Source organism: Scyliorhinus canicula, chromosome 16, assembly GCF_902713615.1.
Source record: "Scyliorhinus canicula chromosome 16, sScyCan1.1, whole genome shotgun sequence".
In the NCBI taxonomy this organism is placed as follows: domain Eukaryota; kingdom Metazoa; phylum Chordata; class Chondrichthyes; order Carcharhiniformes; family Scyliorhinidae; genus Scyliorhinus; species Scyliorhinus canicula.
The window spans coordinates 124617438-124632412 of NC_052161.1; the positions used below are offsets into that span (position 1 = coordinate 124617438).

At 43.5% G+C, this 14975-nt stretch overlaps 1 protein-coding gene across 19 annotated transcripts in view; it reads left to right on the forward strand.

Annotated features, from left to right (window-relative positions):
- kcnab2a (potassium voltage-gated channel, shaker-related subfamily, beta member 2 a) overlaps positions 1 to 14975 on the forward strand; it is a 307091-nt gene that overhangs the window by 271157 nt on the left and 20959 nt on the right. For all 19 annotated transcript variants that reach the window (XM_038773836.1, XM_038773842.1, XM_038773828.1 and 16 more), the window contains 2 exons: positions 1730 to 1815; positions 13411 to 13531. In XM_038773836.1, coding sequence (XP_038629764.1) covers positions 1730 to 1815; positions 13411 to 13531 — 207 coding nt within the window. The remainder of the gene's footprint in view (positions 1 to 1729; positions 1816 to 13410; positions 13532 to 14975) is intronic.

Here is a 14975-nt window from a genome sequence, read left to right on the forward strand (position 1 = left end):
TGCTCCCAGAATGCTGTTATGTAGGAAATTCTAGGAATTTGACCCAGCAAGGATGAAAGAACACATATTTGCGATTGAAGATGATGTGTGACTTGAGGGGTACTTGGTGGTGATGATGTTTCCATGTGCCTGCTGCCCTTATTCTAGGTGGTAGAAGTAATTCAGGAGGTGCTGTCAAAGAAACGTTTGTGAATTGCTGCAGTCCATTTTCCAGACAGTACACTATGATTGCTAAACCTTGAATTCATGGCTTGCTACTCCATGACAAAAGTGATAACATTGAGTCAAGGCTGACACTTTACATGGCTTTGTGGACCTTGATGACATGGTTACAATGGTGCAGTGAGTTGAAACCCACAGAATCCAAGCTTTCCTTCCTGTTGGCAATACAATGAGGAAACATTGATTGCCTTTTCTATTCTTTTAGAATCACTAAGCTTAACGGGAAGTTCTGATGCCAGAGTCCTTTTTTCTTCTGAGTCTCTCCTCATAAAGCAGGCTGTATTCTGAAGACGTCAAAAATTGAGTTCAAAATTCTACACTCTTTAAAAATTCCTCGATTTCTTGATGTAAACTTTAGGTCACTTGTATTCCTCATCTTAATAAACGTGAAGTGTTGGGAATGGAACGTTTTACCATTTCAGACACCAGGTTCAGAAAACATCACTTTCAGGTGAGGTATATAGCAACAATGACTCTGGCAAAGCAAACTGCCTCAGGTTTAACCTCAGAAAAGCACTCCATACTGAACTTTTTTTAATAAATTGAGTGCAATTAAGGGGCAATTTAGCGTAGCCAATCCACCTACCCTGCACATCTTTGGGTTGTGGGGATGAGACCTACGCAAACACGGGAGAATGTGCAAAGTCGACAGTGGCCCGTGGCCAGAATCGAATCTGGCTCCTCAGCGCCGTGAGGCAGCAGTGCTAACCACTGTGCCACCGTGCCGCCCTCTCCATACCGAGGTGGTATGTTTTAATTTCCCACACCAATGGCTTCCTTGTGATTAGCATTTATCATCTGCCTTGTCCTGTGTGCCAGTTGCAAATTGGAACCGAACTGAATTTGAATCCAGGACCTGAGAAGTGAAAGGCCAGTGTCTGTCCCACAGCAGACCTTGGTACAGGAGAGTTTTTTTTATATATTGAGAATCTTAATGGTTCTGTCATCAAAATCTGCAGTAGTGAAATCTGCATTGGGTAACGACTTTGAATTGAAATGACTATAGTTTTACCCGGTAGTCTGATGCAAAATCTATTGTAGGTAGGCCTTCAAAAAGGTGATGTTGTCTCTTGAGTTGATCCTCAGACAAACAATTGTTTTACTAATATTTAACATGGCACTATTTATCAGCTTTATTCAGTATTGTACATATATTCTCCATTGTCCTTCTTTCGCTTGATTGAGAAAAGAATGAAAAATTGGCTCATTTTTTCCTTTAATTTTCTTTCCCATTTTTCTCTCACATTTACCCTAAGAGTATCACAATCATCGTACAACCCTCATTTACTTTATTAATCCAGCAATACGAAGGAATTCTGAGGGAAGATAAAATGTCAGTATGCCTCATGATTCCACTGTTGCGAGACGGATGTACACTGCTTGCAAGATGTCTTGCAGCAAAAAGACCCCTGTTGTGAAACCAGTAGCAAAATCCATGCATAGTGTGGAGCAGCCATGATGTGCCATTTTTTAAAAAATCAATAAATCACTTCTTCTCTCCTGACAGAAACTGTGAGAGCAATGACACATGTAATTAACCAAGGAATGGCCATGTACTGGGGTACCTCCCGATGGAGTGCGATGGAGATCATGGTAAGAGCAGTAAAGGAGTTTGAGCTCAGCGCAATTAATTATTTTGTATTTTTCAGAAACAATTAATGCTCCATTGCCCTGGAGCAGCAGTATGTTGCATCCAGGGAAGTGGGATATCAGTTTATGTCCCAAGGTCCTTCACTCTGGACTTTCAGACCCAACTGAGTTACTGTCATGAATGCTGAATAGGGTCAGCTTCTTCTCAAAGGTGAGCTTGCAGCTGGGTCAGGTTATTGTACAGTACTGAACAATCCTACAACAATTATGTAGTATTGGACTATCCAATTTTATACGGAGCAGGTTTTTGTATAGTGCCGGATCATTCTATAGCAATTAATGCTGCAGCATGCTACAGTGGTGACTAAATTAATTTTTAAAAGTAATGATAATAAAGCTACTTGCAAGCAGAGTTCTATGTGTGGTTGTACCAAAATTACTATTTTTTTCATTCATTACGTTAGTGTGGCCAATTCACCTATCCTGCACAACTTTGGGTTGTGGGGGTGAGACCCACGCAAACACGGGGGAATGTGCAAACTCCACATGGACAGTAACCTGGGGCTGGGATCAAACCCGGGTGGGTCCTCAGCGCCATTAGGTACCAGTGTTAACCACTGTGCCATCCAGTGCTCAGTAATTTTTAATTCACCAGAAAATTAACTAAAGTACAACAACATAATGATTATATTAAACAAAATCTACCATGAAAAGTAAATTAAAAATAATTATTGGCACAGTGGTCAAAACCCACAATAACTAAGCTTTCCTTTCTGTTACCAAAGAGGGCCAACCCTAATTTAGGGTATGCAATTCTTATTTTTTTCCCAATTAAGGGGCAATTTAGTTTGGCCAATTCACCTACCCTGCACATCTTTTTTTCGTTGTGGGGTGAGACCCACGCAGACATGGTCTTATGGTCTTATTGGGGAGAATGCTGGGAGGTGGAGTTGAAATGCCCATCAGCCATGATTGAATGGCGGAGTGGACTCGATGGGCCGAATGGCCTTACTTCCACTCCTATGTCTTATGGTCTTATGGAGAGAATGTGCAAACTCCACACGGACAGTAACCCGGGGTCGGGATCAAACCCGGGTCCTCAGGGCTGTGAGGCAGCAGCGCTGACCATTGTGCCACAGTGCTGTCCTGCTTTAAGCTTAATGGGGATTTTATTTTGATGCCCAAGTACTTTTTTTTTCTTTTGAGCCTCCCCCTCATAAAATAGAGCTATGTTCTGAAGATGTTAAAAATGGAGTTCAAAATTACACAAGATTAAGCAACTTTTTTAAAGTGCAAACCATACAACATTTCTAAAACAGACTTCATCCATTCTACGTTTATGGAGATTCAGCAGTCTCGAGCTAGTTTGGCAACATCTGTGGAGAGAGATATAGAGTCAATACTTCAGATAAGTGGCCCTTTGTCACAACTGGAAGTGCTTAAAGGTGTTAACCATTTTTAAGCAAAGCAGGGAAAGAGCGGTATAGACGACAAGAAAGTTCCGTTACAGGGTGGAAGACGGAAGATATTAAATGACAAAAGGGCTGAGAGTGAAAGCCAAATAAATATGGTAATGGCACTAGTAAAGAAATTAAAGATGTGTCAAGAGGACTTGTAAATGAGAAAAGCAGAAACACCACCAACAGCTGCCATCCAAAAAAGGAAGTGGTTATGATCCAAATTGCTGAACTCAAGCCTGAAGTGTCTAATCAAAGGATGAGGTAGAGCTTCATTGGAACAATTTATGATTCGGAGGACTGAAAGGTCACAGTGGAGTGGAGAATTAAAACGCTAGCCAATCAAAAGTTACATCTGTGCTGAGTTGTCAATACTCTTTCACTCCCCCCCCCCCCCCCCCCTTAGTTTAACAAAGTTTTTTTTATATATTGAGAATCTTAATGGTTCTGTCATCAAAATCTGCAGTAGTGAAATCTGCATTGGGTAACGACTTTGAATTGAAATGACTATAGTTTTACCCGGTAGTCTGATGCAAAATCTATTGTAGGTAGGCCTTCAAAAAGGTGATGTTGTCTCTTGAGTTGATCCTCAGACAAACAATTGTTTTACTAATATTTAACATGGCACTATTTATCAGCTTTATTCAGTATTGTACATATATTCTCCATTGTCCTTCTTTCGCTTGATTGAGAAAAGAATGAAAAATTGGCTCATTTTTTCCTTTAATTTTCTTTCCCATTTTTCTCTCACATTTACCCTAAGAGTATCACAATCATCGTACAACATCCCCCCCCCCCCTTAGTTTAACAAATAACGACAGATTTAAAGATTAACAATTGGATTACCAAGTACACCTCAAGCTACAATGGTCTCATTAACACAAAAGTCCCTTTTAAGCACACACAATGATTGTGGTAAGAAACAGTCCTCTGAATCCAAGTGGATGTCGCCTCAGAACCCCCCCCCCCAGATGATTGTCACATGAGAGTTTGCAAACTCCGCTCCCAAAAACACACTTTAAAATCTTCTCTCACAAGTATGCTCTCCCTTAGTGATTTGTTTTTCGAAATGAAGACCCGGTTTTCCAATTGAGACTTTTAAACAAAGCTTCTGCTCTACCTTTAACAGCAAATCCATTCCACAACTTTACACAACCTTCTTTATTTGTCATGACTGTTGGGGCAAACTGCTCACAATTGCTTTAGCTCTCAATTCCCAGACTGTATTAAAATGGCATCACGTGTTTGTTCTGCCTTTGAAAGCTGCTGTTCCACTCTGGTTACGAGGACTTCAGGTGACGTATGTAGCGGAGAAAGACGCATTGAATTCGCTTTTTAAAGTGCAACGACCGCAGTAAAAGTTTTTTTCAAAGAAGAGATCAACCTTTAATGGTGAAATCAATTCTATACAGCAAGGGCCTCTGGTTCAGCCTGATGTCCCCAACCTGCCTCCATGTGTTTGTCAGGGAGCAGGATCACTTTTGACTCCCCTGAAGAGGCAAACCTATTTGCCCAGAAGCTAAATTTGAACCCTGTTTAATTATTTTTTTATCCAATTAATTTCTCCAATTAGGGCAATTTAGTGTGGCCAATTCATCTACCCTGCACATCTTTGGATTGTGGGGGCGAAACCCATGCAAATATGGGGAAAATGTGCAAACTCCACATGGACAGTGATCTAGAGCATGGATCGAACCAGGGACCTCGGCACCGTGAGGCTGCAATGATAACCATTGCGCCACCGTGCTGCCTGAATTCTCTTTTATATTGAAGTTAATGTGTTTTGAAATTCAGAGATTTTTACATTGTTGGTTTGTATAAAATTTAGGCTATTAAATTATCGTTGGGATTTTACAAGTGTTATTGTTGCATTATGAATTTTATATATGTTAAAGTTTTTATTTTTTTTTGAGTAAATGGTTGAGCAGAGAGCCTCCCAGCTAAGGATGAGTTAAGCTGATAGGAAGTACAAGATTGGGTGTGCTGCAGCTCCTAGTCGCAAACACCTTGCACATAGGAGCTTTGAATATAGTTTTGATCGGTTTATGTTGTGTAGAAATTTAATACTACTGTTGTATATGAATATGTTAATATTGCTGTTGGGTTAGGGAGGGATAGAGCAGTGAGTGTGTTAAAGTTAGTTATTGGACATTGTCCACTATTGTGTTTGTCTGGTCATTTGGACCGGGCTTGGCCGCTGTTCAGGTGGGATTTTCTTACGCTTGCTTGTTAAGATTCCTTACTTGTTGATCTTCAGAGGTAATGGCTGACCCCGGCGTGCGAGGCATTGGGGGATCTCCATTTTGCTTTGTTACTTGGAATATTAAGTCTAAATGAGCCCGTGAAACGGGCAAGGGTTTTTCCTCATCTGAAGGTTCTAAACTCGGGTGTCGTATTTCTACAGGAAACCCATTTTCCGGTGAAGGACCAGATAAGGCTTTGCAAAAGTTGGGTGGGACAAGTCTTTCGTTCAGGCTTTAATGGTCGGGCTAGAGGCACGGCAATACTAATCTATTAAAAAAAAATACAATTTGCTCTCTCTCGGATTATAGATGACACCAATGGTCATTATATTGTTGGCTGTGGTTAGCTGGAAAACATTCCAGTTATTTTAGTTAATATTTATGCCCCCAACTGGGACAGTCCAAATTTTACAAACTCTCAGGTGAGCCTCCTCCCTGACTTAGACTCACATCGGATGATTCTTGGAGGTGACCTAGCATGGTGGTTAGCACTGTTGCTTCACAGCATCAGGGACCCAGGTTTGATTCCCAGCTTGGATCACTGTCTGTGGAAAGTCTACACGTTATCCCCATGTCTGCGTGGGTTTCCTCCAGGCACTCCGGTTTCATCCCACAAGTCCCGAAAGATATCCTATTAGATGAATTGGACACTTATTGCAGTGTTAATGTAAGCCTACTTGCAATACTAATAAAGATAATTATTATTATAAATTGTACCTTGGATCGCTCCATGCCAAAACCCTTGATCCCATCTGGGATGTCCAGGGTAGTGATCTCACTTACGGAAGGGATTTGGGGGTTGATCTGTGGTGTTTTCAGCATCCAAACAGTAAAGAATTTTCTCTTCTTTCACATTATCACCATATCTATTCCCGATTTGATTTTTATATTGTTGACCAGTCACTCCTTCCTTCAGTAGTGTCAGCTGAATACTCGGCAATTGTCATCTCTGACCAGCCTCCTCATTTTGTTGATTGTCATTTTGATTTTGGCCCCCTCAAACGCCCATCCTGGAGACTAGACACCACTTTGTTGTCTGATGACAATTTTTGCGAGCATTTGTCTGCTGCCATAGCAGACTTTATTAAGATCAACAAAGTAGAGTCAATATCTCATTCAACACTCTGGGGAAACCCTAAAGGCCGTCATAAGGGAGAAACTATCTCATATAAAGCTCACATCGTGAAATTGGAAAGAGTGGAACGACAAAGACTAGTGGACTCCATTTTGGAGGTTGATCGCCAATATCCATTTGCCCCAACGCTAGATCTACTGATACATGGAAAAGAATTACAACTCCAATTTCAATTGATATCTACGGACAATGCTGTGCATCAGTTGAAACGTTCCAGGGGCACCTTCCATGAACATGGGGGGAAGGGCGGGTCATCTTGCGCATCAACTCGAGAAGCAGACTGCCTCCGGAGAAATCCCTTTGATTCGGACTAAAGAAGGTAACTTAGTGTCAGCTCCTCTCAAAGTTTTTTTAAAATTTAAAGTAGCCAATTCATTTTTTTTTCTCCAATTAATGGGCAATTTAGCGTGGCCAATCCAACTACCCTGCATATCTTTAGGTTGTGGGGGGACCCGGGTAGAATGTGCAAACTCCACACAGACAGTGACCCGGGGCTGGGATCGAACCTGGGTCCTTGGTGTTGTGAGGCAGTAGTGCTAACAACTGTTCCGCCCCCGCTCATCTCAAGGTTAATGCGACTTTCAATTTGTTTTACCATGAGCTTATATGAGTCAGAGCCATCTCCAAATACTTCAGGTATGAAAGGTTTTGTAGATGATCTACACATTGAGGAAGGCAGGAGATGGAAACTGGAATCCCCCTTAAGCCCAGAAGAAATACTGAAATGTAGCGGACGGCTGCAATATGGCAAAGCCCCCAACCCTGACGGCTTCCCAACCAAATTTTATAAAAGGTTCTCAGATCAGCTTATACATCTATTAATGGACATGTGTAATGATTCACTGTCCAGGAAGTCACTACCTCCGACCCTCACTCGGGCCTCAATTTCTGTGCTCCTTCAAAGGGCAATGACCCAATAGAGTGTGGGCCATAGTGACCCATTTCACTTAACACACATGTTAAACTACTCGCTAAAGTCCTGGCATCCCAAATGGAGCCCTGTCTCCCAGTTGCAGTGTCAGAGGAGCAGAAAGACTTTATTAAAGGCAGACAGTTGTCAGCCAATGTCCAACACCTCTTAAACATTGTCCTTTCGCCCCCCCACCCCCACCCCCTACTGCTCGGGAACCTGAAGTTATAGTATCTTTAGAAACTGAAAAAGCATTTGATAGGGTGGAATCTGAGATTTGGGGGAAATTTGATTTTGGCCCTAGGTTTTGGATTTGTCTGATGTACGATGTACAATGCCCTTAAAGCCAACATCCAAAAAAATATGGTTTCTTCAGAATATTTCCCATTAGGCAAGGGCACTAGACAGGGTACACCAGCTATTAAGTCCCTCTTGATAGAGTTGAGGTCATCAGATGAGTGGAATGGGATGCACCAGGAGGGAGTGGAGCACCTGGTCCCAATCTACACTGACGATCAGCTTGTATATATTACAGTCCTGCCTCCTCAGTAGACAACATAATGAGGATACTCACCACATTCTCAGATTCATAGAATCTCTAGTGCAGAATGAGGCCATTCAGCCCATCCAGTCTGCACCCTGGAAAGAGCACCCTACGTGGGCCCACACCCCAACCCCATCCCTGTAACCCAGTAACCTCACCTAACCTTTCTAGACACTAAAGGGCAATTTAGCATGGCCAATCCACCTAACTTGCACATCTTTGCAGTGTGGGAGGAAACCAGTTTGCCGGAGGAAACCCACGAAGACATGGGGAAAAGATGCAAACTCCACCAGTCACCTGAGGCCGGAATTGAGCCCATATCCCTGGCACTGTGAGGTGGCAGTGCTAACCACTGTGCAACCATGTCTTCTCACACTTTCAGCTTATGGTCTACATACCTGGCATGACAGGCACTGAAATTCATATATGACATTGCTCATTTGTGAGATAGCATGGGCGGAATTCTCTAACCCTGGGGCTAAGTATTGACGCCCGGCATGGAGGAACCGGGATAAGCCCGCCCGTCGATTGGTAGGCCCCAATCGCGGGTCAGGCCACCGTGGAGGACCCCCACCCCAGAGTCGGATCCCCCCTACCAGGCCGCCACCCGCAGCATGAACGCCGAGGTCCCGCCAGGTAGGACCACAAGAACGACGCCAGCGGGACTCGGCGAGCACTCGGCCCATCACGTGGGGAGAATCGCCGGGGGGGCGGGGGCGCGTTTAGCGGCCCCCGATTGATGCACCAATGGCACTGATTCCCTGGTCGCCGGAGAATCGGCGGACCGGTGTCTGGCGTCGTCGCGTGATTTGCGCCCCCCCCGGCGATTCTCCGACCTGGCGAGGGGCCGGAGAATCCCACCCAATGTCTTTCTGGCTTGACAGTAGTATCCGGTTAGTGGTGAATACCACTCAGGTTGCTACTGCATTGTAGCAGTGTCAAACAGCTAGTTTCATCTGCTGCTCAAATTTGAGATATCTTTCCCTTCCAGAGTAGTCTGGGCATTTTTCAGAGCCAGAAGTGACTGCCTTCAGCCTGCAAGTCTGGGTGATGTACAGTACAAAATTAACTGATCAGAGTATCCCGCATGATGCTTTTATTGTACCCTAATTCAGCATCAAGTTTGCTTAGTGAGCAAATGGCTTGGGCCCTATTTACAAAGTTGCCGAGAAAGGCAATCTTGTTGCGTGTGGAACTGTAAGAATCCCAATGCGTATATTGACCAGTGAAGATAGGCTTGCAGGAGACTGGTAGTGAACCCGCTGGCAGATTTCTCAACTACTACATCAAGCAAAAGATGTAGTAGGATGGAGCGCAGGATGGAGCCGTTAAGACATGCAAAGAAATTACTTGCAGCTGCAGATTTAAATATAGCAGCGGTATCATCCACATATTGGATATTCAAACAATGCTTGGCAGTTGTCAGTCACCTGGTGCAGTCGCCATGGCAACATCTCAAATCAGAGTCTACTTGCTTAACCAATCAGCACTTCCTTCACAGAGTAGAAATTGTTTTGGGCACAAATTAAATGCGAGAAGTAAGTGTTTTCCAGTGAATCCACAGCCAGAGAGGCTCAACTTAGTTCACTGCCGTTTTGTCTCGCCCTCTAATTTCCGATACCACGGGACCTGCGAAGACCATAACTGGGCTTTGCTTCACAAACAACTATTCAAGCCCCATCGGTAATGTTAAAGCAGACTTACAGAGATGGAGTAATCTTCCTTTTGACTCTTGCAGGCAGGATAAAAACTGGTGAGATGAATGTGCTCCCAAGATTTCTATTTTTATTTCCATGTATCCACATTTTTTCGCCCAAATCATTTCTTATTACAGTTGACATTAATTTCAGCTTTAATCTGGGTAGGCAAATGTCCCAGAGTCCGCAGCGCTCTGCTTCAGAGAGACAGAGGCTCGGGACGTTTGGCCCTCCCGAATCTCCTGTTAATTATTAGGCTGCCAATAAACAGAAAATCCTGCAATGGCTTGGTGACCCTGGCTCGAATTGGGGTAAAATGGAGGCTCGATCTTGCACCATAACCACCTCCCTCGGTGCCATAATTTCTGGACTGCTGTCCTGCTCCCCTGCGGGTCTTTCCTCGAGTCCTGTAGTGGTTTTCTCCCTCAGGATTTGGGAGCAGTTCAAGCCACACTTCAAACTTCTCTCATTGTCTACACTTGCCCCGATCTGTGACAATAACCTCCTTGTGCTTTCGGGCTTGGACCCATTGTTCAGGTCTTGAGGGGGGGGGGGGGGGGGGTAGGAAATTTTGTGCACTTCGGGGACTTGTTTTTAGAAGGGCATTTTGCCAGCCTTGAGAGGCTCACAGACAAATTTAGTTTGACCGGCTCCAACCTTTTTTATTTCTTTCAAATTCGAGATTTCTCACATATGTTTTTTTTTATTCCTTCCCCCGACCCCACTTCTTCCTTATTGGAGTAGGTCCTGTCCTTGGCACAACAGAACAAGGGGGTCTATCTCAAACCTGTATAGCCTTATTCTTTCTTCTGATCCTACCCTTTGGATAGAGTAACGGGGAAATGGATTGGGGAGCTAGGCCCTGTACTTACTGAGGAGGCATGAAAGGAAGCCTTCTACACAGTGAATTCTACTTCATCTTGCACCAGACTGAGTTTAATTCCGTTCATAATATTACATGGAACACATTGGACAAAGGTGAAAATGTCTGGATTCTTTCGAGATGTGGAGAACAAGTGTGATCGCTGCTTGCTTAACGCCACCTAACCATATGCACAGGTGTTTTGGTCCTGTCCCAAGCTTGCTGGATATTGGGTTTCCTTTTTTGATACAATGGGCACGATTCTCCCCAAAAAAAATTCCAAGTTCATTTGAGACGGATTTTTCAGGGAGTTACTTGCCGGCAAGTTCCACACTGCTATTCAATGACACTGGGGACTTTCAAACCGGTTTAGCCCACGCTTTGATTTTTTTTAGCACTGAACTCCGAGATCGGAGATCTTTGAAAGAATGCGCCAATCGCTAAGTGAGCTTGTGGGTACCCCTCCACCCAGTGGCAATGTCAGCCCCCCCACGCACACATGAACACTACACCAGGGACCCCAAGTGAGGACACCTCGCTATGGGGTCCCAGGGGGCCCCTCTTCAGGCCTCCCACAAGACCCTCCCTTCCAGGATACCCACCCGTCACCCCCCCCCCCAAACTCCTGGAGGCCCCTACCAAACTGCCCTGCACACACCCCCGCCCACCCCCCCCCCCCTTGGCAGTGCCAAGGTGCCAGCTGCACAGAGCCAATGTGCCCACATACCAGGGGGAGGAGTAGGGGGCCACCCTGCACGCCCTGACGACCCATGGGTCTCTGGTGGCCCAGGTGACCCACCGGGTGCTATTCTGCCTGGTCCACGTTTGTGTGGACCAGTGCTGAACGGCGCCCAGCTTCAGCCTCCCTGGGGAGGCCGATGGATCAAGGGAGACCGGTATATCTTGGGTGAGTAGGTCTTAAGTAGGTTGAAGACCTACTGCCAGGAGCGCAGTTTGGTCCCACCCCTTTTGGGCAGAGTTCCGACTCCAGGGTCTCACTGGACATAGGTGAATCCCGCAAGGCGCAGAGACTGCCGGGAGACCAAGAATCACGCCCAATATCTAAGATTTTACAGGTGGCCCCAGAACTTTGCCCACTGGTAGCAATATTTGGAGTCTCGGACTCTCCAGCATTTCATTCAGGGGTAGGGGGGAAGTTCTCGCCTTTGCCCCTTTAATTGCTTAATTGGAGGTCTCCTATGCCACATAAATCATCCGCATGGATGCAAGACATGTCATTCCTACATCTGGAGAAGATTAAATACCAGAGATGGCGGCCATTCATCTCATTCTTTAAAGCACTGGACGTGGCCGAGAGTTAAGGAGTTTAGGTTATAATGGAGTTAGTTTGAACATCATAGTTGATCAAACCGATGTATTTGTTTTTCACTTCTTTGATTCTGTACCTATATAATGTATATATACTTTGTTAATATTGTTGTTACTGTTCATATTTGATAACTCTAAATATATATATATATATATTTAAATCTGGTTACTACAATTGTCTCTTTCATTCAGAACACTTTGTGGTTAGCACTGATGTCTCATGCCGCCGAGGATCCGGGTTCAATCCTGGCCCCGGGTCACTGTCTGTGTGGAGTTTGCTAATTCTCCATGTGTCGGCGTGGGTCTTACCCCCACAATCCAAAGATGTGTAGGGTAGGTGGATTGACCACGCTAAATTGCCCCTTAATTGGAAAAAAAAGAATTGGGTACTCTTGGGGGAAAAAAAGATTTAAAATTCAGAACACTTTGTTTACTCTTCCTTGAATTCTTCTGAACAATACCGTGATCTCTATTCACTTAACTCCAGATTTCTTGGATACTTCTGCATTTCTCTAGTTTCCTTAACTAGCTGGACTCTAGATTTCTGGCATCTGTTTACTTAACCATTACTCTTAGCAAGGCTGAGAGAGATGTACCCTGCTTAGCCTTCTAAAACCAACTGCTTCCAGTAGAACTGTGAAAGCTGTCTTCTCCCTCACCACCTATCTTCAACTGCAATCTAATTAGCTAACTAAAACTTAAAAGCTTCACTACCTTACAAGGCCCTGGTTTCTAAGCAACCACTGCTGTTTTATTTACTCTTCACGCTGTAGCCCCCTCTAAGTACTATACATACACAGTTGGAACTGAACCAACCCCCAAATGTATAAAGATCTTTGTCCATCATGAATCTAACTCTGGGTTTTATCCTTCCAGGCACAGAAACTTTAAGTTAAACTTATTTAAAACTATACCTATTTCTAATGTTTACAAAGACAAATATAAATCCCTTAAAGCTACCTTTGTTTTCCTAACAGAGTTAAGGATGAAAAAACACCATTTGGTCAATGAAGACCTATCTGTCTCTAGTCCATTAACCTTCACTTTGAAGCTTACCTGTGCTCCCGCCCCATACACTTGCAGCATGGTATCCAGTTGCTTTTTGATTCAAGAGTTTATTTCTGTGGGCTGTTCTAGGCTTATTTTGATTCATTTCTATTTATGTCCTTTGCTCCCATTTCGATGTTGTACTTAATAACAGCTGCCTGGCTTTATTGCAACTGAACACTGATTTTTGTTTTTGGCGAGCAGGATTTGTTAAAGAAAATCTGTCAAATGTTGACAATAACTCTGAAAATAACCCTTTGTGTTAGAAATCGTGATTGTTTTTTGAAAAGCGGGTTTAATGATGAGCCCTCATTCGCGGTGTGTTGCAAAATCACTCGATCAAATTACTCTGTCATTTTAACTCTGTCCTGCAGGAGGCTTACTCAGTGGCTCGACAGTTTAACCTCATCCCACCAATATGTGAACAAGCTGAATACCACCTATTCCAAAGAGAGAAAGTTGAAGTGCAGCTTCCAGAACTTTTCCATAAGATCGGTAAATACTTTTGCCAATTTATACTTCTAGAAATCAGCTACTTTAAATCATTTTTTTCCTTGGTGAAATTTATCTCCATTCCTGAAGACACTGACTTGTGCTGGAATGTATTTCCATGTGTGCTTGACCATCTTGTGTACATTATCCAGGTGCCAGCAAAAAGAATCAGAAAACTCAGGACACTGAAAAATAGATTTAAGCTTTTTGATGTTGAGTTTATATTTTAGTAATTTCTGTACAGTTCAACAACATCTTATATTTGTGTAGCATCTTTGTTGTAATACAACTTCCGGTGACATACGAATTAGGAGCAAGAATAGGCCACTCAGCTCTTCCGAGCCTGCTCCGCCATTCCATATGGTCATGACTGATCCGTTCGTAACCTCGACTCTACATTCCCACTTACCCCTCGAGAACCTTTCACCCCCTTGCTTATCAAGAATATATCGACCTCTGCCTTAAAATATTCAAAGAATCTGCTTCTACTGCTTTTTGAGGAAGAGAGTTCCAAAGACTCATGACCCTCTGAGAGGAAGAATTTCTTCCCTTCGCTATCTTCAATGGATGATCCCTTATTTTCAAACAGTTAGCCCTGGTTCTCCCACAAGAGAAAGCATCTTTCCCACATCCACCCTGTTAAGACCTCTCAGGGTCTTGTATGTTTCAATCACGTCCCCTCTCAGTCTTAACTCCAGTGGATGCAAGCCTAGCCTGTCCAACCTTTCCACTTAATGCAACCTGCCTATTCCTGGTATTAGTCTAGTAAACTTTCTCTGAACTGCACATTTACATCCTTCCTTATATAAGGAGACCAATACTGTACACAGTACTCCAGATGTAGTTTCACCAGTGCCTTGTACAACTGAAGCATATAACCTCCCTATTTCTGTATTCAATAAACAATAACATTCTCTTAGCTTTCCTAATTACTTGTACCCGCATACTAGATTTTTGTGATTCATGCACTGGGGCACCCAGATTCTTCTGCATCTCAGAGCTCTGCTTTCCCACGTTGTACTCCATTTCTTTGCCCATTCACTTAGCCTGTCTGTATCCATTTGTTAGCCTCCTTATGTCCTCTTCACAACTTACTTTCCCATCTATCTTTGTGTCATCAGCAATTGTAGCAACCATACCATTGGTTCTTTCATCAAATTATTATATATAAATTGTGAAAAGTTGCTGCCCCAGCACTAATCCCTGTGGCACAACACTTGTTACATCTTGCCAACTAGAAAATGATCCATTTATTCCTGTAAACTAGCCAATCTTCTATCCTTACCAACATGTTACTTTCCACACCATGAGCTTTTATTTTCCACAGTAACCTTTGATGTGGCTCCTTATCAAATGCCTTCTGGAAATCTAAATACATGACATTCACCAGTTCCCCTTTAACCACAGCATATGTTACTTCTTCAAAAAACTCCATTAAGTTGGTTAA